This window comes from Perna viridis, chromosome 2 (genome assembly GCF_037379345.1).
Source record: "Perna viridis isolate PV_CMFRI_1.1 ecotype Kerala chromosome 2, ASM3737934v1, whole genome shotgun sequence".
Classification (NCBI taxonomy): Eukaryota; Metazoa; Mollusca; class Bivalvia; order Mytilida; family Mytilidae; genus Perna; species Perna viridis.
The window spans coordinates 14,773,992-14,798,926 of NC_142446.1; the positions used below are offsets into that span (position 1 = coordinate 14,773,992).

At 32.5% G+C, this 24,935-nt stretch overlaps 1 protein-coding gene and 1 long non-coding RNA gene across 7 annotated transcripts; one reads left to right on the forward strand and one right to left on the reverse strand.

Moving 5' to 3' along the window:
- Window positions 1-1,403: 1,403 nt before the first annotated feature.
- On the forward strand, window positions 1,404-18,781 carry LOC148623763 (uncharacterized). Of its 3 annotated transcripts, XR_015919486.1 has the most exons (3): window positions 2,125-2,283; window positions 5,771-9,874; window positions 10,080-18,781. It is a non-coding gene; the product is annotated as an uncharacterized LOC148623763 (long non-coding RNA). The 3 variants fall into 3 exon arrangements; XR_015919485.1 differs by having other exon boundaries at window positions 1,404-2,283; window positions 5,771-18,781; XR_015919484.1 differs by having other exon boundaries at window positions 2,154-2,249; window positions 5,771-18,781.
- LOC148623764 (uncharacterized) lies at window positions 16,411-24,928 on the reverse strand. Of its 4 annotated transcripts, none has more exons than XR_015919482.1 (3): window positions 24,660-24,775; window positions 20,984-21,098; window positions 16,411-20,348 (listed from the first exon to the last, which is right to left on the reverse strand). XR_015919482.1 is itself a non-coding variant. In XM_088565860.1 (3 exons), the coding sequence occupies exons 1-3, from the start codon at window positions 24,851-24,853 to the stop codon at window positions 20,159-20,161; spliced, it is 321 nt and encodes a 106-aa protein (XP_088421986.1). In that variant the 5' UTR covers window positions 24,854-24,928; the 3' UTR covers window positions 16,411-20,158. The 4 variants fall into 4 exon arrangements, 2 of the variants coding, with proteins under 2 accessions (XP_088421986.1, XP_088421987.1); XR_015919483.1 differs by having other exon boundaries at window positions 24,623-24,705; XM_088565860.1 differs by lacking the exon at window positions 24,660-24,775 and adding an exon at window positions 24,838-24,928.
- Between the last annotated feature and the right edge of the window lie 7 nt (window positions 24,929-24,935).

A 24,935-nucleotide genomic window follows, 5' to 3' on the forward strand; every position in this document is an offset into this window, starting at 1 on the left:
ATTGACTTTGGGTACCTGTTTTTATAGAAGTGGCGAATACAGGTCGGAGGATTATGAGGGTCGAAACCCCCTTTTGTTGGTAAATTTCGTTAAGGTTGCACTATACAAATGGGATTGAGACGCACTGTTTCGTACATAAAACTTGGTGGAGATACTGACTGTGGGTGAGTGGGAGTAATCAAGGGAACCAAGGTTATAGCGGTAACCAAAAGAATGTAATCCAGGGACAAAGGACATAAAGTAACAAAAGCAAATGAGCAACTCGGACTCCACTAAAAACTGGGAGCATGAACCTGGTGCAGCAGTAGGGTAAACATCCTCTGTTTTTCTAGAAACACCCGCCGAGTTGCTCATAAAAAATCAAGTCCGAGGTAGACAAACGAGGAAAGAAAAACTATGACTCGTTGAATAAATCAGTTTTCATGGTGCAGATGGATACACCATAACGATCCACGAGTTCACGATGACGACAGTAAAACTTCTGTAGTGATGACTTGTGGCAACATAACCCCGTTCCAGAAACCTATTTGTTAGAGTTCTAGCACGATACAAAAAGTCTGCGTAGTTTCAGCAAGCTCTGGCATAACGTATGAGTTGCGATATGAGCACTCCATACGCAGGTGCTGAAGGGATGTTGCCACAGATGAAAGGAAAGTTGACAATTCTGAATGAAAAGTCATCACGTTTGTCGTAAAGTTTGGTCAATAGCGTAGAGCTTTCGTACATAAATAGATGCAATATCTGTGAAGGCAAAGAATGCAGGTCCTCACCGAATTGGGTTCTCTTCCCTGTACCAACTGACTGTTTTTCAAAAATGCAAACGCTTACTTTATCTGTCAGTTTTAAAGTGCCTGATATTTTAGAAAACCTGTTGTTGACAATTAATTTTGGGAAAGCACCCAAAAGTTGTTTTGAAAACTGATATATATTTTTTATTATGACAAAATAGAAAAGATTTATTGATTGTTGTGGTTTAACGCCCGAGCAGCAATAAATAGGAAAAAATATATATCTATTTTTTTGGATCTCCACTATGTAAGGTTTCGAAAAAAATATATATATATATACTTTTTTACAGGAAAAAAATGTTGGAAGTGTTTCGATACAGCTTTATTCCCACAAATTGTCATGCAGAGACCAATCTATATAGTGGAACCTAATCTCGTGGCCCCGTGCAGGTCCGGGTGTTAAAAGAATAGGCCTGCAGCAGCGCTAAGCTTGTCGTATAAGGCGACTAAATAGTGCTCAGAAACCTAGCCGGGGGCTAGGCGCTCTGCCCACAGAGCAACTGGGATGTGTGCCCCAGGTGGTGGAATGGGGTACCCCTGGCGTGTTACATGCTGGGGTTGTCAGGCTATAATACGGAAAACCTGACCGCAAACCATAGTGGTGCACCGTGTTGGGAAAGATGCCACGTTCCTCGCACATTACAGAACCCTGCTGTGGTATTCGATAGGAGTAGGAACCTTTGCGCTCCGCCACAGGAGGCTAAATTGCCCGAACTTACCCATCCCCCCTTTTTCCAGTGGCAATCAAAGTTTGTCGACCCTATTGTCCTTGTGTCCCATCCTTTTTTTTTCATTTCATGTTCATTTTATCATCCATTTCATGTTCATCGTCTGAATATAGCTGAAATATTGCCGCTCGGACGTTAAACCCCAACAAACAAACAAACCTAATCTCGTGCAAAATTTCGGCGAAAATAAGGCGGCAAATGATTAGTTATCTCTGGATGCGTCACGGGATAAAACGTATCATTATGAAATTAACTGAATTGACATTATTTTTTTTTCAAAGACTAAGGTGGTGAAGAAGGAATGCCGCGTTGACAACACACGTTTGAGAACAAATCTACCTATTTTTATTCATATTGCATTATTATTAGTATGACTTGTACTAACCATCCTCAGAACCGGTTTAAACCAGTGAAAACGTAGTCTAGACGTTTTGTGTAATAATTTTATTCATCCGCCAATTGTTTACTTATATTATTTTTCGATACATAAAATTTGATTGAAAGTTTTAAACAAATATCTTGATTAAGTCATGTGTAGTTATCGGTTTTATTTTGTATAAGGTCTTAATATCTGAAAAAAAACATAAGAAGTCCTACTTTTGAAGGACTATTTCGGAAGAACCATGACGTCTGGAATGTTATTCGGTCGATCTATAAAAGCCTCGTCCAACTTCTACGTTTTATTTTACAGGCTAGCATGGAAGGGAGACGAACTGTTGAGGCTGAACATCAGGCAAGCTTGTGTGTTCTGCGCCATTCAGAAATAAGTAAATAATCGTTTTGTATTGTACTATGCATGTCTGTTGTTTTCCTTTCTTGTGACACACTGTTTCAAACAAATTTAAATTTAGTGTTCATGTATATATACACTATGGACTGTTGAGTTCATCCTTTTTTCATGTTATTTTTGCGATTGTGATCGAATACTCTCGGTGAATGTGCGCAGTTGACAGTCAACAGATTGGGAATAAATCCTGAAGTTATGGTTTACCCCTCATTTGGGGTACATGTACTACCCCTCGGACGTTCTGTTCTGCTCGTTGGGATTTTTATCCATTTATGAAAGTATATTGTACTGTAAAATGTTTTCTTTTTATGAAATATTGTTAATAAGTGGTAGTCGTTTTTTTTATGGTAGACTATAGAAATCCTTGTTTTGAGTAACTTTTACACAGGGACTGAGGAAGTATAGATCTATATTTTCAATGTTTTAAAGTTGCAATCCAAAGGAAAATGCAACGTTCTAAATAGTGTAAAGTTTTTTTAAGTTGAGCCAAATTCTGACTGGGTAAGTGATCAGCATGACGAGATCTATAAGTGTCTGTAGTCAAATTTTTGTTTTAACCTGTTAAGCCATGTTGGAGTTCTTACCCTTTTTTGATATTTTATCCCTATTTTTAATGTTATTTGCTACAAAAATCTTTCCTCAGAATCTACTGATTAGAATCAAACTTGGTATGAATATTCCTTAGGGTATTCTGCATAGATCTGATTTGGGGATTTTTTATCTGTCAAAAAACATGACCACTCTTACTAACAGTAGAACAATGGGGTCAGTCAGAAGTTTTTTTCTCAGTCTCCAAAACCGTTCGTTTGGTTTAGCCAAAGTATTTCAATAGCCAGAATGATCCTTATTACAAAGTCTGCAAAAGTTAAGGGGATCCAAGTTGTTGGAATACCCCTTAATAAGAGTAATTGCCCTTGAAAGGTGATTTTTTTAAAAAAGTTTTTAGCCAGTTTCTTGAAAACTATAATAGGTAGAAAGAATCTTTCAATTGCTGTAATGATCCTTATGATACATGCAAGTCCTATCAAAATCTTTGATTCAAAATTGTTGGACAAATGTTAAGAGTTATTGCCCTAGAAAGTCCAAATTTAACCAGATAAACGATTTAAGCTTCTGGGAGTCTCTTGTTTTCTGTAAGATGGCAGGCTTTTTATTTTATTATTATTTTATATCACTAAACTTTTTAGGGGGTCAGAAGAAGTGTTGGTAGGATGAACATAAACAATTTTTTAGGCCTCACATTGAGATACAAATGTACTATCATGTGTCCTTGAACTGCTACCCTTGTGTGCCAGTGTAAAATTTCAATTTACCTACATTGTATATACCAGATTTTGTTAAAAGTTCGAATAATAAACTTAAGTTTAATGACAAGTCTGATGTCATTAATTATACAACAGTACTGCTTGCAGCATAGTGTGATAAATATCTTTAAATATAAATTTTCAAAGATCATTTTGTTTAATAGAATGTTTTAAATGTATTTCCATTTTCATGTATTAACTAAGCAGCATTGGAACAATTTGAAGTAACTGATTTTGGTGTCATCCTGGTTTGCATACATTTAATTACCCTACTGATTAAGTATTTAAATGAACGAAAAAGACAATAAGTTCACATAATCTTATTTTTGTACTATAATCCCAATATTCAAAACCACCATTCAGTTACTAAATGATACTTTTTTTCTTTTCTAATATGTGCTTAGTTTATAACAGTATTTTTACAATATTAACTATAATTCTACAGGTGAAATCAAGGTGATCAATAAAGAACAGACTATCCTTCAATCAGTTCACCATTTGCCCATTAAAAAAGAAAAAAAAATGAATCAGTCAAAACTGAATTTGAAAACCTGACACTGATGCATTTGCCTTTATGAACTTGTATTTTTGGTTTATGTAATTCATTTCCTCAAAATTTTATTCTTGTCTACTTTTCCAATTTCATTCTGAGTACAAATTTGAAAACCAAAACTGACATTTACAACTTTTTAAATCACTTTGGATAATTCCCCTTTGAAGTTGAATAAATAAAAGCATTTTTCTGCATTGGAGGAAGGGAAAATTGAACAACTTTTGGCATTTTAGACACTATTTTATTAAAGGACTAACCAGTCTCTTGAATTGATATAGCCCCATGCGGGTCAGGGTGTCAGAAGAATAGTCCAGCAGCAGCACCAAGCTTGTCGTAAGAGACGACTTAATAGTGCTCAGAACATGTTGGGAAAGATGCCTTGTTCTTGACATAAAAGAATCCTTCTGTGGTATTCTCTAGGAGTATGAACTATTGAGCTCCACCACAGGAGGCTAATTTGCCCGACCCTACCCATCTCTCCCTATTTCCAGTGGCAGTCACAATTTGTCAACCCCATTATCCTTGTGTCCCATCCCATATTTCATTTCATCATTTCATGTTCATCGCCTGGATATAGCTGAAATATAACTGCTTGGTCGTTAAACCCCAACAATCAATCAATCAATCATGAATTGAAATATACAGATTTATTCTTATTAAGATTGAAATTTCAATTTTGATGTCGCTCTTCAAGATGCTAATCATAACTTAATATTAATAATTCTCTAAATACTTATTTTACTTAGCTACTTCTTCATGTCCAGGTGAACAGGTAAAATTTACCTAAGATACCAAAACTTGCTTTCAATTAATGAGTTGTGCATTAGAAATAATAGATGTATACTTCAGAGTTGTACCAGGTATGCCAGGTATTTGAGGTATACCTGGCATTTATCAGACCATGCTACGAGCTGTACTGCACTTGTCACTAGTGAACAGTAAATATTGTTGATATTCATACTTGCATGTATGTCCATTGAATTTGGAAGGGGACTGGTTTGCTTCAATCAGAAAGTATACATGTGGATCATTTTGAAATACATTACTGTTCATGTATATATATACAATGTAACAAGTTATTAAGTTCCTTAACAAAATTTTGACATCTTTAAAATAAAACACCTACCTAATCGGTGAAACTCCAATTGCTTTGTTTCAAATACATGAATTTTTACAATGGCTTAGTATTGCAAACCATCAGTAACTATATTCTTGCATAAAAATGTGGCGAAAGATATGGCATAAAGATTTCATTTTACATTTGTTTAAAACAGTTATTGAACTAAAAGCGCTTTCACCAGTACTATACACATTTGCACAATAAAAATTTATATAATTTTTTTTCCCCTCATTGTGTAATCTTGAAACATATTTTTAGTTCATATATCCATATAAGGATATCAAAGGCAATCATGTAAAATATACATGTAATTTCAATACTGTACAAACAGGGAATGTATGTACATTGTGTATATGAAACAATTTGATACATTGTAATATTCATCCGCCTGATCTGATAATCATGATTGTTCATACTTGATACCTTTACCCTACATGATTAGTGTATTTATTGGAGATGGATAATGATATTTGAACCATTTTCTTTTCAGATTGGAATGAGCTGTATGGTTTCTTGGCATACTTGTGGTGTGATACATGAATATGGTGAAGCAAAATGTGGGATGGTCTCAAGCCCCAGTAGATTGGAGATTGTAGTGTCCAAATACATCTGTAGAAGCTGAACTGATTCAGATAAATAAGTTGCTATGGTTGCTTAATTTCTGATGTCTCAGCTGACATATAAGGAGTTACTGTTCATGGTGTTATTTCACAGGTCTTGTTTGATCATATTCCTAGTCTTGGCTTGTGTTGTATTAAGTTGGTGAAGTGGCATGTTTTGAGTTTTCTTTTCACATTTCATAGGAGATAAATTCATGGAAATGGATACTCTTATATTTAGTGGATAATTGTTGTTGTGCTGCAGAATCAAGTAGCAGGCTGAGTTAGTGCATCATTTTCATTTAGGAAATCAAGAAAACACTTATTTTATTAAATATTTTAGTTTTACTAAAGCTGTGTTCTACCCTTTTATATTTTCATAGCCTTTTCCCAGCAATGATTTTTCTTCTGCATTTGTACCTTCATTTTAGGCAGCTGCAAAAGTTTTACATTATGTCATAATTCTTGTAGGAGGAGACATATGTTTTAAATTTAGCTCCTGATATAGAATATTATAGGAATGTATAAATACACTACAAAGCAAATATGTGAATTATCAGCACAGGTTTATATAAATTCCAGGAAATGAAGACTGAAGATCTCACAATTGTCTATTGTTATTAACATACTTTTAAAAAAATCAATGCAAAAAAAAATTACAGGACATGAGCTGTAGGTCTTGTTTTTATTGGCATGGCTCAAAGATCTTATGTCTGGAACTTGTGCTGTAATAAAAGATGTGTATTTTAGATAACAAAATGAGCATGGACAACCCATCACATACATGTACTTAGTATGATTTGGAAGCAAATTTGATTACATATTTACAGTACAGTACTTCTAGAATTTTGCATTCTGTAAGTTTCATTTCAGAATATTCGATACAAATGTAGCTGTTACACAATAGAAGCAGTCCTAGTATTACACAAGTGTTCAAGTAGTGAAGAAACTGAGGCATTTATCTTATTTCTCTCCAGTAAATACAGATAAAATTGATTCAACGAATATGTTATCAAAATATCTTAATTGCTTCAGCTAGGTTGATTTACATGTACAGTAGATAGTTTAGGGGAAAAGAAGTCTCTTTAACATGCATGTAAAATTTTCTTTTGGTAAAGGTTTGAAATGTGGTGTGAATGAGTGAAGAAGTTTTAATGGAAAGAACAAGGTGAATTTTAATTTCATTTATTGTATATCCGTGTTTCATAAATGTACAGATACATTTATAGTCCAGTTAAAAAACAGATCTTATATTTTCATGTACCTGTCAGAGACCTGTATTCTATACTTGTAACTTTTTTTATTAGGTTTAGGTTAGTCCTCAGTGATCACAGTTCAAATTCACACACTGCAAGACATAAGTAAATTTTTGCTCTGTTGTGTCATTAATGCAAAACCAAGTGGAGAAAATTAACATCTGAGCTTAGTCCTGGAAACTTTGGGTGTATGAAAGAAAATATATATGTTGCTGTAGTATGTTTGAGAATCTCGAGATGCACTTGCTTGTGGGTGCAGATGAGATGAGTAGATCATAGAGCTGTTTTCCAGATAACTATGCTTTCCCATGTGTGAAGATAACTTATTGGTTTTTTTTTAATTTCAAGATCTTTTGATAAAGCTCATTTCATTGAGGTTTTTTTCTGATGACTGAACATATAATTGATTGTGGATTAAACCACATACTTGTATTGTTCTTCAATGTTTATCTCACTTGTATGAATTACAACTAACATGAAGTACAGCTGGTTCTGTAGTGAAATTGATCACCATTCCTCAAAAGTCTTGTGTTGTAATTTGTGTTATCCTTGCAAGATCATTTGCTGGTATTGGTGAGGTTGGGAGTTCATTGCTCTGCCATTTTACACCAAGCAGCTTCTGGTAAAGACTTCTTATTTAGACAGATTTTACAGGTGAAGTTCTCTTTTTTTAATTAGTGGTCTTTTATTTTAGAATCATGAGGGTTGAAATGTTTCAGTTTTAAATATGAACATTTGTTTAGTAAAACCAACATTAATATTGAAATAATATTGGTACTTTATATACCTGAGGTTAATAGTGTGTACATGGGTAGATAATTTAAAATGGATGAATTTGATTTTATTTTTCTTGAAAAGTGTTCTGATAAAATGCATATTAAAATTTTGCTTTCAGTAGTTGATATTGACATTAACATTGTATTATATAAGAGGGATGGGTTTTAACTTTATTTGAGAAGTAAGATCACTTGCAGAAACCAAATCTGAGATCCAAAGTGTACAGTCTAGCTGATAGTGGAAGGTTTTCTGCAGTGTCCTAATGTGTTGAATATCTCGACCGAATTCTAGTTTGTTTGCGGATAATGAAGAAAGAAGAGATCTATTCTAGTGTAATTCACTTCCAGTTTCAGCATTGTAAAAGTACCTGATTTTAATTTATTTAGGTTTTACCTAGCAAGTTTCTGCCATACTTAATTTTCAGCTTTGGGTTTACATGAGGGGTTTCAGTGTTCCTCTCGTCTAAATTTTAGTTTCATGTATGATTAATATGAACTACATATTTGTTCACTCTGAACTTAAGCTTTTATGAACTTTGATTTGTGTTTAATTTGATTAAACCAGTGTATTATTGGAATTAAGTACTTTTGAGAATTGTGAGGAGATGTGGGAAAACAGCACTACCATTTTATGTTGTGCAGGTTAAAATTATTGACTGACTTTCTTTCCAGAAGAACAGATATTTACAGGTTCTCTCTGAAGTGAGTAGACCTTTGACTAGCATTGTGTTTATTGAGCTGATTGTCTTTTTAAAATAGGAAAAGCTTTTTAAAATGTTGGTACACATTGTAAACATATTGCAAGTAATTTATCTTTTTTATTGAAAGGGAGATGATTTGACTTTCATGTTGGTTATTTGATCAAGTGTAGTCTCATAAAACTAATGATGGTTTTATTTCTGCTTTTAATAATGTTAAACCTGTTCAAAGTTTACTTTTTCTAATTAAATTGTATTATTGGAGGGAAGGGTATTATTAAACTTTATTTAAAAGCTAGTCCACTCGGATAAACCAAGACAGAACCATTAGTGTACAGTTTTGCTGACGGTGGAAGGTTCTTGCATTTAGTAGTTGATGGTTTGGTTGGTATTAACGATATTGAGGAAAGAAGAGTTTATTTCTGGTATTTATTGTATCATAGATTGGTCTGAAGGAAACAATAACATTTTTTTTCATCAGGTATCAAGGTGACAAAGAGAACTTTATTTTCATAGATATATTAATAGAACTTATTTCCTTTTCAATGGTTGTTCTCAACTCCACCAAAATTTGATTTTAACCTGTAATTTTTTTCTGAATGTCTTAAAAAGTATATGAATAATGATTGATTAAAATGATTTTTTTGTCTTCAAAATAGTGTTCATGCTGCTTTTATGTTTATTAAACAAGTAATGAGTACTAAATAAAAACAATGTCTTGAATGGTTTTGTGGTATGGAAAAATGGTAAGATTGGACTAAAACAAATGCCTTGTGCTCTCTGATTAAGGATTATTTTGTTAGTGGTCAAGCAGATCTAGGTGATATTAAAGACATTGAAAGTAAGAATGAAGTGTCGCTAAAGTCCTGTGCTCAAGTTCCTAGTGGAATTTGATAATAACTCCAAAAAAAAAATTGTGGGTATGATAGATGAGAAAAGTGCAACACTTCAATTTCCAGTTCATATTTGTAAATTGTAGTAATTTACTGATATTGCTATTACAGTTCATCTTTCAAAAGTTGTAATCATCATTACAGAGCTTTCTGACATTGATAACCTTTTGTAATGTCATGTTCTGTGTTAAAATATTTCATTGAATTGATTTGATATCTGCTCATTGTAGGTTTTAGAATGTTCTACACTAGGGAGGGGATGGGGTTTAACTGATCTACTATTTTATGCTATCAGGATCGGCCTAATTTTCTTGGCTTTATGAGACTCTTTACCTTCTCAAACAAAAGAGCAGATTTCCAGTTCTCTCTGTAGTGAGTACCAGTAGTTTTAGAGTTGTTGTGGTTGAAATTGTCATTTGTTATATTTTTATAAGGAACATGTGCTAGTATCTAAAAGATGGAAAGGAGTTCTGTAAAAATACATTTTCTTTTTTAAATTGTCATTAACATGCTAAACTTGCTTAACTTGAAATATTGTTTATGCTGAATGGATGGGATAATAACTTTTATTTGAAAGGGAGACCACTTGTAGAAACGAAAACTGTGAACTGATAGTGTACAGTTGTGCCGATAGTGGAAGGTTTCAGTAGTTTCTTCGTGCATTGAATAGCCAACAGAATTCCAGTCTGTTAGAAGATAATGAAAAAAAAAGAGATTATTCTATTAATCTATTTCCAGTTGCAGCATTGTAAGATTATCTGAATTAATTTTAGGTTTTCACTTAGTAAATTTCTGCTATTTACATGTCGTGCTTTCAGTGCTCATCTCTTTCAAGTTTTATTTTTATGTACATGTAGGATTTATAGTAAAATAATGAGTGCAAAGTTTGTTTTTTCTGAACAAGAGGGATTTTGAAAACCAAGACCATTTGTAGAAACGAAAACTGAACCATTTGTGTACAGATTAGCTAATAATTTAAGTTTTTTTTTTTAATTTTCTTAGTGCATTGAATGTTTGAGTTCCTGTTCCTATGAATAATAGTGAAGGAAAAAGTTCTGGTATTTATTTTAGTAGGAATGGTTAAAAAAATTTACAAATACACATTTTTCCATCAGATAGAAATTAGTTAATTGTCATAGATATGGTTATAGAACTTGTTTATTTCAATTTTAATTGTGGTTTTCAACTCCAGCAAAATCTGTTTTTAACATTTTTTTATGATGAAAGGGGTATTGAATTTTATTTAAATAGCAAAATCACTTGGATAAACCATGAATGAGTACCATGAGTGAACAGTTGTGTGACATGAATGTTAGCGTAGCTGCTGTTGTTAAATGAAACAGTGTTTTTGTGAATAATGGAAAGATTTGATTAAAAGAAATGCCTTGTGCTCTCTGAAAAAGAATTATTTTGTTAGTGGCCAAGCAGATATAGGAGATATTAAAGGCATTGAAAGTAAGAATGAAGTATCCTTGTTCAAGTCCTGTGCTAATTGAACTTGCGGACATTGATAAGGACTAGAAAAAAAAGATCGTGAGTATGATAGATGAGAAAAGTATAACTAATTAATTTCTAGTTATTTGTTTCTCATGATGAGCTAACTGGTGTTGCTGTTACAATTCATCTTTAAAAGTTTGTAATCAACATTACAATTCCATTCTTTTCTGTCATGGGTAACCTTTTCTAATATCATGTTTGTGTTAAAAATATTTCTTTGAATTTATTTGATATTTGCATATTGTAGATTTTAGGATGTTATAGATTCTAGAATAGGGAGGGTTGGGGTTTTAACTGAACTTACTTTTATGTTAATAGGCCTGGCCATATTTTCTTGGCTTTATGATTGTTATTATCTTCTTACACTGAAGAGCGGAATTTCCAGTTTTCTCTGTAGTGAGTATAGTCTTTATATTTTATCATTGTTATGGTTGAAATAGTCAATGGTTATACATGTAATACGTATCCAAATGATGAAACAAATTTTTTTGGATTCATTGTGAATACTTTTTTCCAAAAATAATTTAACATTGGCAAACCCTATTTTACTTGAAAGATTGTATAATGGAGGGATGGGATATTAAGTTGAAAATAAGACTTTGAGAAACCAAAAGAGATTTGTAAGTGTAGGGTTGTGCTGATGGTGGAAGAATTTCTGAAATTTTCTCATGGATTGGATTGCCAGCAGAATTCCAGTTCGTTGGAAGAACGTAAAGAAAGAAGGGATTATTTTAGTGATCTACCTAAGTGTAAAGCATTGTAAGAGTATCTATTAAGGTTTTTCACTTCATTTTCAGTTTTGTTTTTTTGGTTTTTTTTTTATATGCATGTGATTGTGTCCATGTTCATCTTTCATTTTTTTCTGATATGTATGATAATTATGAACTAAAGATTTTTTTACTCTGAACTTAACCTTTTCTGAAATAGTTGAAATATGTTTCTTGTGTAATTTGATTAAATCTGTGTACACGTTGGAATTGAAGTAATTTTTGAGAATTGTGAGGGGATGGGCTTGCAGGTTGAAGGATTGTTACTAATTTTCTTTACTGAAAAATAGATATTTACAGGTTCTCTATGTTGTGGGTTGACAGTTGACTCTAGCATTGCATTTATTAAACTGATTGTCTTACTAATTATGAAAAGCTGATGCACATTTTTAAAATATTGCAGATATTTTAAATTGTTGAATGTATTTTTTTGTGCAAAGTTTGTTTTTTTACTGATCAAATTGCATTATGATGGAGGAATGGGGTATTAACTTCACTTGAAAAGCAAGTCCATTTGGATAAATGAAGACTGAGAATTTTTAAGGGTACTGTAGTTTTTTTGTGCATTGACGGTTGAAAATTCCAGTTAGTATGAATGATAATGAGGAAAGAAGAGTTTATTCTGGTATTTATTTTAGCATTTCATTAGATTTAATCATCAAATATTACCCTATATGTTAAAAAAGATGCTTTTTCTTTCAAAAAAGTTAATGTGCTGTAGACATTATTAGGTACATGCATCTAGACCATGAAAAGGAGATTTAAATTATATTTTTATGGATTCTATAAAAATATTTATTTTTTTAATAGTAATTAACATGTAAAACATACTTAACTTGAAACATTGTATTTTGCTGGATGGATTGTGTATTAACTTTATACTTAGAAAAGGAAGCCTACTTGTAGAAACTAAGACTGAACCATTAATGTACAGTTGTGTTCGACGGAAGGTTTTCTGTGATTTCTTCCTGCATTGAATTGCTGACGGTTCCAGTTCCTTAGAAAGATGAGATTCTTCTGGTTGGAGTATTTTATTCAGGTTTCTTTCACATAAATTTCTACTGTACTACATTTTCAAAGTCTACTTCAGAAATGAATGAAAATAAATGTTGGTAAAAAAATATCCAGGACAGTCAAAATGTATAAATGAATGCTGCCAATATGTTCATTAAAAAAAAAAATAGAATCATGTTAACAGTAGAAATAAAAGATTGTTTCAATCATGTTTTTTTGAGATTGATCTGGGTACAATAATTTTGGCTTAAGTAGTATTAAGAGATAAATTTAAACTGTATTTATGATGATAATGCACTGTTTATTAATTGTTATGTTTTTTCCTAAATTTTATTCTTTCTTGCAAGGTTAGTTTTTTTTTTAGTTTTTCCTTTTGATGGCAAGATATTTGATTATTTTTTTTTTTTTTTTTATATTTGTTTTAATAGTGTTTTTGCTTTCAGGGATCATCTGTTTGAAGTTTCTAGTTGTATATCTATGGCTAATTCAATCTTCAGTTTACTTCTTTCTCAATTTGATAACATTTTCTATAATTTGATGTTGGATTTGATTTTATTTCTTTTTTAATATATTTAACTCGTTAACATTGTGTTTATTGAGATGATTGTCCGATCAAAATAGAAGTTAAATCTTTTTGATTGAAAGTTAGAAAGTAGTGAATTATTCTGTTAATATTAGTCTTTTCAAAACTAATGGTGGTTTTATTTCTACTTTTCAATGGTAGTCGAAGTATTGCTGATAACATTGTATGATAATGAAGGGATGGGGGTATATATTTGCAATGCAAGACCACTTGCAGAAACCAAGACTGAACCATTAATGTACAGTTATGCTGATAGTGGAAGGTTTTCTATAGTTTTCTTGCATTGAATTTATGACAGAACTACAGTTTGTATGATGGTAGTGAAGAAAGAAGAGTTTAATCTGGTATATATTTAAGCATTTTGTATGTTGAATGAATCTTTTAAAAGAATAATTTAGGAAATTCATGAATAAAATATTTTCATAAGGTGATAGATAGAAGGTAATTGTCATAGATATGTTAATAGAACTTGTTTCCTTTTGATTCAAAAGTGGTTAAACCAAGCCAAATTTGTTAACTGTATCATTGTTTTATGATGGGAAATAGGGTATTGACTATATTTGAATAGCATGACCACTTGTAGAAACCAAGACTGAGAAAAAATGTACAGTTGTGTTGACAGTGGAAGGTTTTCTGAAGTTTCTCCATATATACTATTGCTGCCAGAATTCCAGTTTGTATCTAAGGTAGTTAAGGAAAAAGAGTTCTGTTAGTTTATCATCTTAATATTTGTACTTTAGTATCTGTTCTTAAGTTTGCTGTCAGGTGCCCTTCCAACCTGATTTCAGTTTCTTAATGATCATGTAATGAGTACTAAATTCAACAGTATCTAATATTGTTTTGTGGTATTATCTTGTGTTCTCTGAAGAAGAATATCATTGTCATTGGCCAAGCAGATACAGCTGCTGGTAATCTAGATTATTCAAGGCATTAAAGATAAAAACAGTGAGTCATTGTTCAATGCTTGTGGACCTATTATAATTTGATAAAAAGATGGTAAATAAAATAGATGAAAAGTTATTTGTTTCTCTTGTTAAGCTCACTTTCTTGGTTTCCTTATGATGAACGTATTTAATTGCTTTAATAAATATACACATATGGTCAACATCTCAATTCTTTTCTGATATTGATTGCATTCTCTCAAAATATCAAGTTCTGTGTTAAAAACGTTTCATTTATGTTATTTGATACTTGAATATGCCAGGTTTAAGAATTTTCCAGAATAAGGAAGGGTAGGGTTTAACTGTACTACCATTTTATGTTAACAGGCCTGGTCATATTCTCTAGTAGTAAACATCAGCAAAACTTGCTTTACTTGAAACATCGAATTTTGATGATGGGATGGAATAGATGTAGAAACCAAGAAGTACCATATTGAAGTGTTTTGCTGATTGTCGAATGTTTTCTGTAGTGTCCTCGTGCATTGAATTGCTGACAGAATTCCAGTTTGTATGGAGGTGGTGGTGGTTATGGCAGTACCCTTTTCCCCATGTTGGACTTGCAGCATAGTAGTTCTAGCGGTGTTAATTTATGTTGTTGGTGTATTAATTTCACAAATTAAAATTATTAATCTAGGCAGAAGGCTTTTATTTTGATGTGAAGAAAACTTCATTGATCATTAATTAACATTAATTTTGATTTTACAAAAATGTTCTTTTGTGCACAAATTAATACATTTTTTTTTTTAGAGAAAAAGCTGCTCTTTAAAATAGTTGCAATTCAGTGCTTGGGACTAACTCGAACAAATATTTATCATCATTGAAAAATCTTTACATTGTGGGTTAATAATTTCAGGATTTTTAGTTGTGTTTGGTAGAACTGTTTCATAAGTATTAGACTATTATGGCATACAATTAAAGGGTGAAGAATAAGCATTGCATTTTGATACACCAATGTCCTTGTAAAGTTTTCTGGTGTTAACCTTTTTAGATGGCCAGACTTTCACATTGAACTAAACATAGAGTCTGATAGAAGATGGGTAATGGATGGTCATGTGAGTCACTTAATATTGATCTTTGATCATAATAGAAGGTAGATATGAACATATTTATCTTTGTACATGTATTATTTATATTTTTTATTAGTAAATAATGATAAATTAACAATATTTCTGCCATACGAATTTGCCGGTAGCTAGAGTACTGTAACTTCTGATATATAGGAAATAAGGGTAACAACAAAATACAACACGAAAGGTTTCAGAATTCATACACTAGTGCAATTTTATCATGAGGTAACTGATTTTTATATTAACACAAAAAAAAGGACTCTGATTATTGCTGGTATTTGTTAACTTGGAATGAAGAAGCTGTTTTGAGGAAGATTCCCCCTTACCCCTGATTAGCAAGAAGTCCATCTGTGAAGGTAACAGATAAATGTTGTACAAAAATTCACTCTCTAGTATATAACATTTCGATTCTTCTTTTCCAGAGTTGATTTACTTGTAAATATTGTCTGCATTAATGTGTAATTTTTGAAGTGCCTTGCAAGAATTATTTAACTATTAGACAACTTGGGTTCTTGAAATATGAGACTATTTGAAATTGAATGATTTTTACTTGACCACCCTGTTCTGTAGTAAACAATGTAACGTGTTGGAAATTGGAATTCTAATTTGAAACAACATTGCTGTTTGATGAATATTGTGTAAGTGGAAGATGTTTCAGCCATTTTAACTCCTTGCATGATGACAAATTAAAAGTTCAAATTTGTATCATACTGTTGTGTTACTGTTAAATTTTGAATGTGGCATGGAAGGAAAATGTTTTGAAAGGAAAATTTTTTTTGCATCTTTCATTGGTATGTTACTGTCATATTCTAATGTTGCATTAAGGAAATATTTTTATATAAAAAAAATTGATGCATGTTGGGGCATGAAGTTTCTCGTTTCCTAGGGAGATGCAACTGTATCATTTGTAGAAGTCATGATATTGAAACTATTGGGACTTTGGTATAAAGTGGACAAACAGAAGGTATTTGTGTCAAGAAAGAACTTTTATTGTAGAAGAAATTCCAAGAAACCTTGCAGGATAAGAATCTTGAAAAGGTAGTGTTTTTTACTTTTTTTTTGAGTCACTCTCACATTGAGGTCAAGCTCTTCATGTAGCTTGTTGCAAAAATGTGAAATAATGGTCAAGGTTTATCAGGGTTAAAACAAAAACCAAAAACTAATAGGTAAATTGAATGAGGTTTGAACATAGTGATGTCCAAATATAGTGTTGCACAAGGGGCATTCGTGGGTGGTTTTATTTATCTTACAACAGGTTCCTGAGATCGAAAAATGTGACCAGCCAGCTCCATCAGAAAGTTTTCACAAGATTGTAGAACTGAAGGTATCCAGTTTTCCTTTTTTCCTGTATGTATAATATAATGTGCAGAGAATAGTAAGATGACAGATGATTACATTATTCAATATTAAAATCATTCAATACACTGGATCATGTTGCTTTTTAATAGATTTTGATGAATCTTGCATTGTATTCCTTGGAAAATTCTTGCAGTCACTGCGAAAAAGGATGCCTTGATTGTGTTAGTGATTTCCATTTTGTAGATGACAAGAATTTAGAAACATTGGAAACCATTTGACTATTAACTGTTTACCTTGTAGATTGGAAGTAATTGAAATTTACATTTTAAAAATGGACTTCATAACATAAATAATTGCTAAATAGTTAGAGTAAACTCGAAAATATTCAAAAATGGCGATAGATAGATCACTCTTTTTTATTTTGTAGACTATTCAGTATCATTCCTCAATGGAACTAAATGCACAAGGTTTTCCATTAATTTCACACTTGATTGACTCGTTTCGCCATGGAAAACGCCTATAAAAATATCTTGAAAAATGACACATCTCCAGTTTTTGAAGGAACCACTTTATCATATGTATGTTTTTAAGTAATGTGCCGCCATTGTGAGTATACAGTGAACATGTATAGAGTTATTTTGCTCTTGTTGGGAAGGAAGTTTTGTGTCGAAGAAGAAAATATTTTTAAAAACGCTAATACTTGCTTAGAATATTTGAATACTGTAACATAACAAGTGACCTAAATCTTAAAAAAAACTTGAAAAGAAAGGTATTTTTATATGTTCTAAGTTGCGTCACAGTATTAAGAAGTTGAAAGGCGTAGTTCAAGACCATAGAACTCCTGAAGTGCATGTAATACTTTTCAGATGAAATCGGAAAAATACGGTAAGGGAATTGAATTTTCTTAGTTATTTTTTTTTTATTGCAGAGAGTATTAAATTGGCACAAATAGGCATTTTGTAGATGTAGACTTCAGAGTATTTATATATGAACAGTCGTGTTGACAGAACTAAAAAGATACTAATTATCATCTTAGTATTTCTGAACTTCGTAACTTACCTTGCAGTGAGGAGAAATTTGTGTTGAATCCAATGAAATCTATATATGTTACGTGTGTATATACAGTAATACAAAAATTAATGTTCATTTTAGGATTTTCTTGTTGGGAATCCATATATATATATATATATATTAGTTTACTCCGAGATTAACAGGTGTAGCGCTTATTTAGAATCTTAGCTGTTTTCAGTGTAAACATGTTACTTAGTTCCTCATCTTTCCTGAGCTATTTTTTGCTATTGCCCCTTTAGTTCCAAAGTTAACAATACTAATCAAATACATTTCATGATTTATTTAGGGATTGTGCCTACATTTGGTCGTAACATTTTCACATTTCGATTACTTGTCGGTTGCTTTTTCAGAACCTTGTATCCTGCTGGAAACTGAAATTTGCACTGTAGTTTCTTCTGTAGCTCATTTTGAATGTACTATAAGTACCATCTGTTTAGTTTTTAAACCATTAAGAAGTGTTGGGATTTTTGTTCTAATGTTACTTATGTTAATATTGTTTTAATGTTGTATTGCCGACATGATTTCTTTCAGCACTGTGGATTGATTGGATACAAGTAAATATATGACCTGGCTATTTGGCCAACAAGAAGGCAAATAAGATAACTATGCTAAAGGTGGTCCTCTTTGGATATAAAAATTGGCACGGTCAGGAAGTGAGACAACACTGCCAGCTGGTCAGAGCAGAGGGGAAACCTACCTCCCCCTCTCTTATAGTTTGGCATAATTTAAGAGAGTTGGGGTTGGGTAGCCCGCTCGCAGCAGTAACCTGGCCTCTTCAGACTCCAAATTGTTCTGTGTTAATTCAAATTTGAGAATTTATGGTATTGCACGAGTTTTTCATTTTTTTTTGTATACAGTAGCAGGATTTTAAAAATGTGTTTTGTACCCTTGATTATTAAGTCTTTTATTCAGTTTTGATATTTTATTTAACGTAAAATAAACCATACAAATATACATGTATGGTATTGCTTAGAATGATCACTGGTCTTTAAATGGTTCTTAAATTATTAAATATTATCAAATAAAACAAATATAGGCTATTGTTTGTTGTTTTTTTTTCCTGAAAAAAAAAACCTCCAAAATACCTGGTGACCGCTATGAACGTTGAGTTTAATGATGCAAGTGATATTGTATTCATACATAGGTCAGATGACTAGACTGTACGTCTGCCATGACCGAGACGCCGTGCTTGAACGTTCGTTAGCCCAAAATGAAAATACTACAGGTAGAAAGAATTTCTGAGATTTTATATGACAAAAATGAATTACATAGTTTGGTATGTAGGTGAATCGTTCTAAAGCTATTCAGTTTTTTCCGATGCAGTACAGACATGACAGAACATGTATTTTACTGAACCTCGTACCTCTTGGTCTATGCTAGCTGGCTGCATTTGAACTCGGAGAGCAAGTCCCTGTAGTGATTTGGAGGTACTTCCTATATCTAATTCATCGATAGTTTACATTGGAACATCCGGTTACACAGGGTAAAGCGAAGTAACTTTAGTGTCTACATCTACGCTTATTTAATTGCGCACTATAATGCAAGACTAACGAACAGACTGAGAAAAAAACGCACATAAAAGTACATAAAGCTGCATCAGCTGTCATTTTCGTAATTTGTTGTTACTGTTAAAATATGCCTTAAATTTGAATTATTATTAAATACATGAAATAGGTGTCGACATACTTATTGTCTTGCAAGAAAAAAGTCGATCTAGTTAAGTTCGTGTGCATGCAACTTCTGGTGACCTTGATCTGCGCATGTGCTATGAGCATCACTTTAAAAAAAATCTGATTGCAAAGAGAAAGTGGTTAACCAACGGCAAGGAAGACCGATAGACTCGAGCCGATAAAGAAGAGTTCGAATATAACAAGGATCCCAACTTGTTTCATTGAATAAGCAAAATTCAGTGGAATCAGAACTGAACAAATTTGGCAGCTAATGGGGCTTAAAGTAACGAAGACTTGGAAGGGATCATTGACCAGGTGCACCGGTAGGGTAGGCGTTCTCAGCTTATCTAGACCTACTCCTAATTACTCATGTCACGTCCAGGGTAGACGTCTCCTGATGCAGATAGATTCACCATAACGATCCATATTATCAAAAATCTAATTACTACACAATCATAATACTTTCAAAAATATTGACAAGACACCATTTACATAGAAAAATGCATGAATTATGAAAATGTACGATAACTCAAAATATAAGAGTACATAAACGGGTAACTTGCCCTTTATATGGAACAAGTTCCGCCCAAATTGACGTACTTTTACATTTATAAACCAAAATCACTTCCAGCTCATGACTAGTACCGGTAGTTGTTCACAGGCAATTGCAAGCTTCTTGTACAACAAAAAAAATGCGTTCGTTTGATGGTATCGTGCTATCGTCGTCGGTAGACACAATATCAAACTTCATGAAATTGTACCAAAAACCTCCAGCTCTATAGAAAGAACGAATTCAAGAGATAAGAAACAACCCATTCGTGAATTATTCTGGTTTATTGAATTTGTCCTCGCAAACTCGATGATGTGCATGCGAAATCTATTCAGTAGGTCTGCATAAAAGCCAACTAGTTCTTTATACAAGATCATTTCCTTGTAACTGAAAAACAAAAAATCGTATTTTAATTATCAAGTCCACGAAAAAAATCACGAGTACACATATAGAGATATTTCTAATTGCATCTCAGTATCCGAAAATGCATTCATGAGAATTTCAGCTTATTTGTACTTGTAAAAAATCCTCATCTGCATAATGAAATAACAGAAGCGTAGCGAAAAGAGTGGTCATATTCTGAGATATATAGATATTTAACACTTTGGTTCGTTAATCAGATCCTCTACCCTACATTTCAATACCAATTACACCGTGCTTGTCTACAGAGGTAAAAGTACCGTTTTCTCAATCATTCGTGAGAAGCAGTTGTCTCATTTTTGGCTGTTCCACCTCCAAACAGTGTGAGGAACTTCAAATGCATTTGGGACACTCTTGAAGCCTTTCAAGTCGTAGTTTAGTCTGCCAAATTCTCAAAATTTCCCATAAATGCTCTCGTAATTGCAAAATCACGGAATTTCAATTTAACCCTTAATGCAGGTTTTGCAACACTCGTCTGCAAGACATTTTGAAAAGCTCCCGCGGGTCTGTAGGTATATATCTAATATGCAGAAATAGTTGCCTGATATTTGCAAGGTTTAAATAAGTTTTGCTGATATATTTGCGTACACACAAAGACTTACTAATCATAAATAAGTAACATAATGCCAGCACTGTTAATACTGCAATGAGTACTTTTGCGGAAAACTTGCCACATGTTGTTAGCAAACTTTTCAAGTCCATTTTGCCTATCAGAATCTGCAAAAAAGTACATCAAGTATTATTATCCACATATCTAAATGTAAACTTACTATGCAATTTCAGAACATCAGAGCTCTATGCACAGAGGAAATTGACACGAGTCTACAACCCATCCCGATATCTTGTTTATAATTTACTGTAAGAACTGTATTGCTGAGGTCGTTTAATCCGCATCTCAGAAGGACTTCGTTGATATACATCGTATTGTTCGATCTTAGTTTCATACCCTTTCAGACGTATACAACTCACCACTTAAATATAACTATATTTCTCATGTTACGTGCATACAGAGCTAGGTCATACTTCCACTACTTAATAGTGTTTATATACTAGTCGGAATGCATATTTAATAGTGGTGCAAATGTTCTAATCAAACGAAATACAATCATCGAGATACAGTGTTAGTATATTCTAACAAAGATTCTCACTTTCAAAACAATGTTTTGATTATTTTATTTTTTTATAACGAGAGCGTACAAATTTTCCAAGAATGACCTAATTGGTGGTCTCTTGGTAGCGTGCTCGCCTCGAACCTGGAATTCGTGGTTTCGATCCCCAGCCCTACTTAAGGTGCTTTTGGAATGACCTATATATATAACGACTGGGTGGTCATAAAATGCTAATTTGCATATAGTCAGTTTTGAATCCCTTCATTCTTACTACAGGCACTTGTCTCAAGGAAAAAAATAACGCGCATTATATAAAATTCATTCCTGAGTTTCTTAACTGGACGACTAGTACTAGGACAAAAAATAAGGCGCAAACCATTTTATTAGCGAGGGCCCGCGGAGGCTTGCATGGGATATTGTTTTAAAAAGAAAATGGTTCAAATTGTTTACAGAAGGAAATGTTGTTTAGTCAGCCATTGACATAGAAATAACATTTCTTTCATATCTCCCCTATAACGTTCAATTAAAAATTTCAATTACTGTTACCGTTCGAAGTAGCAAAAAGTTTTTTTTAACCAATGGAAGAAAATAAAATAATGATAAAAATATGTATTTTCGCGCTTGCGTGAAAAAAAAAGTAACTAAAAATTCCAGACCCTGGAAAAAACCGATGGCTGGAGGATTGACTACCTGATCAAATTCACATGAATAACCTTTCGGCTATACAGACTGACTTCGTCAAAAAAAAAACTGGCATACAATATGTCGATAAATTCACCGATCTCGGCCAGTTCAATATAAGCATATTGCGGCTCTGGCTTAGCAATGAAATTCGATAAAGAAAGCATTACAGGCGTTTCCATTCTTTAGCCTGTTTGGGAAAGCAAGCTATATATATAGCGATATGGCCACGCACCCACCAAAATCAGTATTTTTAAACAACAACGTAATATCTGTTTTACTGAATGTCAGTTACACCACGTAGAAAAATTTTCTTTATCAAAATAAGTCGAGTCTATGTGAACAAGCGCAAGAGAAACACCATTTATATATATGATGGTCAGGCAATCAACCACATGAAACTAAGCAACGCAAATACAGTTCTTGGATGTTTGAGTGGACTAGCCGCGTCTTGTGATAAAAACTGGAACCTTCACGAAAAACGAAATATTCGATAACATATTTCTGTAGGCTTGAAAATTTACCTAGTGACTCATTCATGAATTTTAAAGAATTGTATGAGGGTGGCACACACACTCCTGGTATTGTATTTAAACTGGTACAGATTCCTGGAAGTTTAAAATATAAATCATGTTCAATATGTCGTTTAAAGGTATTCCTTAAAGTTGATCTTCGAACTCCAAACTTACACTTTTCGATGAGTGAGGAAAGCTGCGATCATCTCTCAAAATAAAGAATAATTTATGTTTTCAAAAATATATTGATGCTATAAAAGCATTTAAAATAAGAAAGCATTTAGGGATTTATAATTTTTCCCCGGCAGGGGATGGCTCCTCGTTTCTGAGGTAGGTACTTGGCGTATACATTTTTACCGGCATAACATCGAAGACCAAATCCATTTCTTTGACATCTGTCCTTATTATTTACAATAAGAGAATCACATCTTTAATACTAACAGTGCTCCTCATTCAATTTTACTCTTTTTGGACCATTAACTGTGAAAATTTTGAAATCGTTTTCAAGTTGGGTAGTTATATCTGATAAAGCCTGGAATCGCATATAAATTTCTAATATATAACAGATATTGAATATGATTGTATTGACACTACTGAATATATATTATTAACCTTTATATAAATATATATATATTATACTTGTCTGTAAAACATATTATACTTATTTGAACTCCAATTATTCACCTTTGTAATGTTGGTGACCCTTGAGGGCCCATGCTTGTATTCCTTAAAAATATTGCTTGTATGTTGAGAAGTATATATTGTATACAACTGTTTCAGAATTGTGTGCTACTAGAGACTGACATGGGAAGAACCTTAAAGCTATTAAAAATCAGAATTGACTCAATTCTCAGTGGCTGCTTCTGTCAGACTTTCAGCAAATATTGGTTCATAAGTGTAGCAGTTTTCGACAGCCATGTAAAAACCATGAATTTTTGTAATACAGTTGGTTCAATCATGGACATATAATTACATTCATGATGGTATTTTTGTGAACAGATACAGTGTTAGCCATGCAATGACCTCCCGACATTTACAATGTACTAAGAACTGGCAGTTGAGGAACAAGATTCTTTTTAGTTCATTAATTCATTAAGAGGCTGACCATGTAAAATTCATGCTGAACCTATGATATGAGTGACACAGGATAAATTTTAACCCACTAAATTTTTTGTTCCAATGTAAGGTATATACAATATATATGTCAATAAGTTTTAAGTCTTTTTTTTTAATCGACAATGGATAGTTCAGTAAAGGATTTTAAAATTCCCTAACAAAGCAACATTCAACTTAAAGAAATGATGCATTTGTGATATGAATGGGTGATTTAAAAAAAAATTGTCATGTGCCAACCACTGCCTGGTCTTTGAAAGAACACTCTCTTAATTGTCCAGTTGAATCATCAGAGATACATAAACAGTTAATTTAAATGAAAAAAAAAATTAGAATTTACCACACCAGGGAGTGTATACTAATATAGAGCCCCTGGTTACATCAAGTGTTTTTTTTTTATCATTTGGTACCTAGTGCTTCAAAATTTTCTACATATTTACTAAACTTAAAACAGTAAATTTGTAGAAAAAAGGGGAAATCAGTAATCATGCATAATTATTGATCGAAATGCTGAATTAGGAATTACATATATTTGCTGAAATTTCAGTAGTTTTATATGTAATAACAAATTATATACACATTTACTGTACATAACATTTACACTCCATGGTATATACATTTTGAAGTAAAACAGTAAAAAATATTTGAGTCTATAGAAAATATACTCTGTGTAACGATTGCTGATAACAATCGCTACACAGTCTATAAAATGTAGAAATTGTAGGATATTTAACGACATTTTTTTTTATAGTAGACCAATCCTATATAAAAAAAATCCCGCTTAATAATGCTAATATAGTCCTATTGAAAACACTATACGTACTACATTCTACATAAAAAAATACGACATATATTCTTACCCTCTGTATGGCGACCAAACCAAAATAAATATAAATCGAGGCTAAAACGTGCAAAAACTACTCAAGCAGAGAAAACGAATTTTCATTTTGTCGAAGAATATAGTGGTGGTACAGCTAAAACCCTTACTGACACTTATTTTTTTTATGACAAAAAAGCAAAATAAAATCAAAAACTTACATCGATAGTTGAACATTTTGAAGTTTTTTGTAATTTTTTTGTTGGAACGTTGAAGCGCTTTGGTTTTTTTGTTGGTCTTTAGACAATTTGTTTTTCGA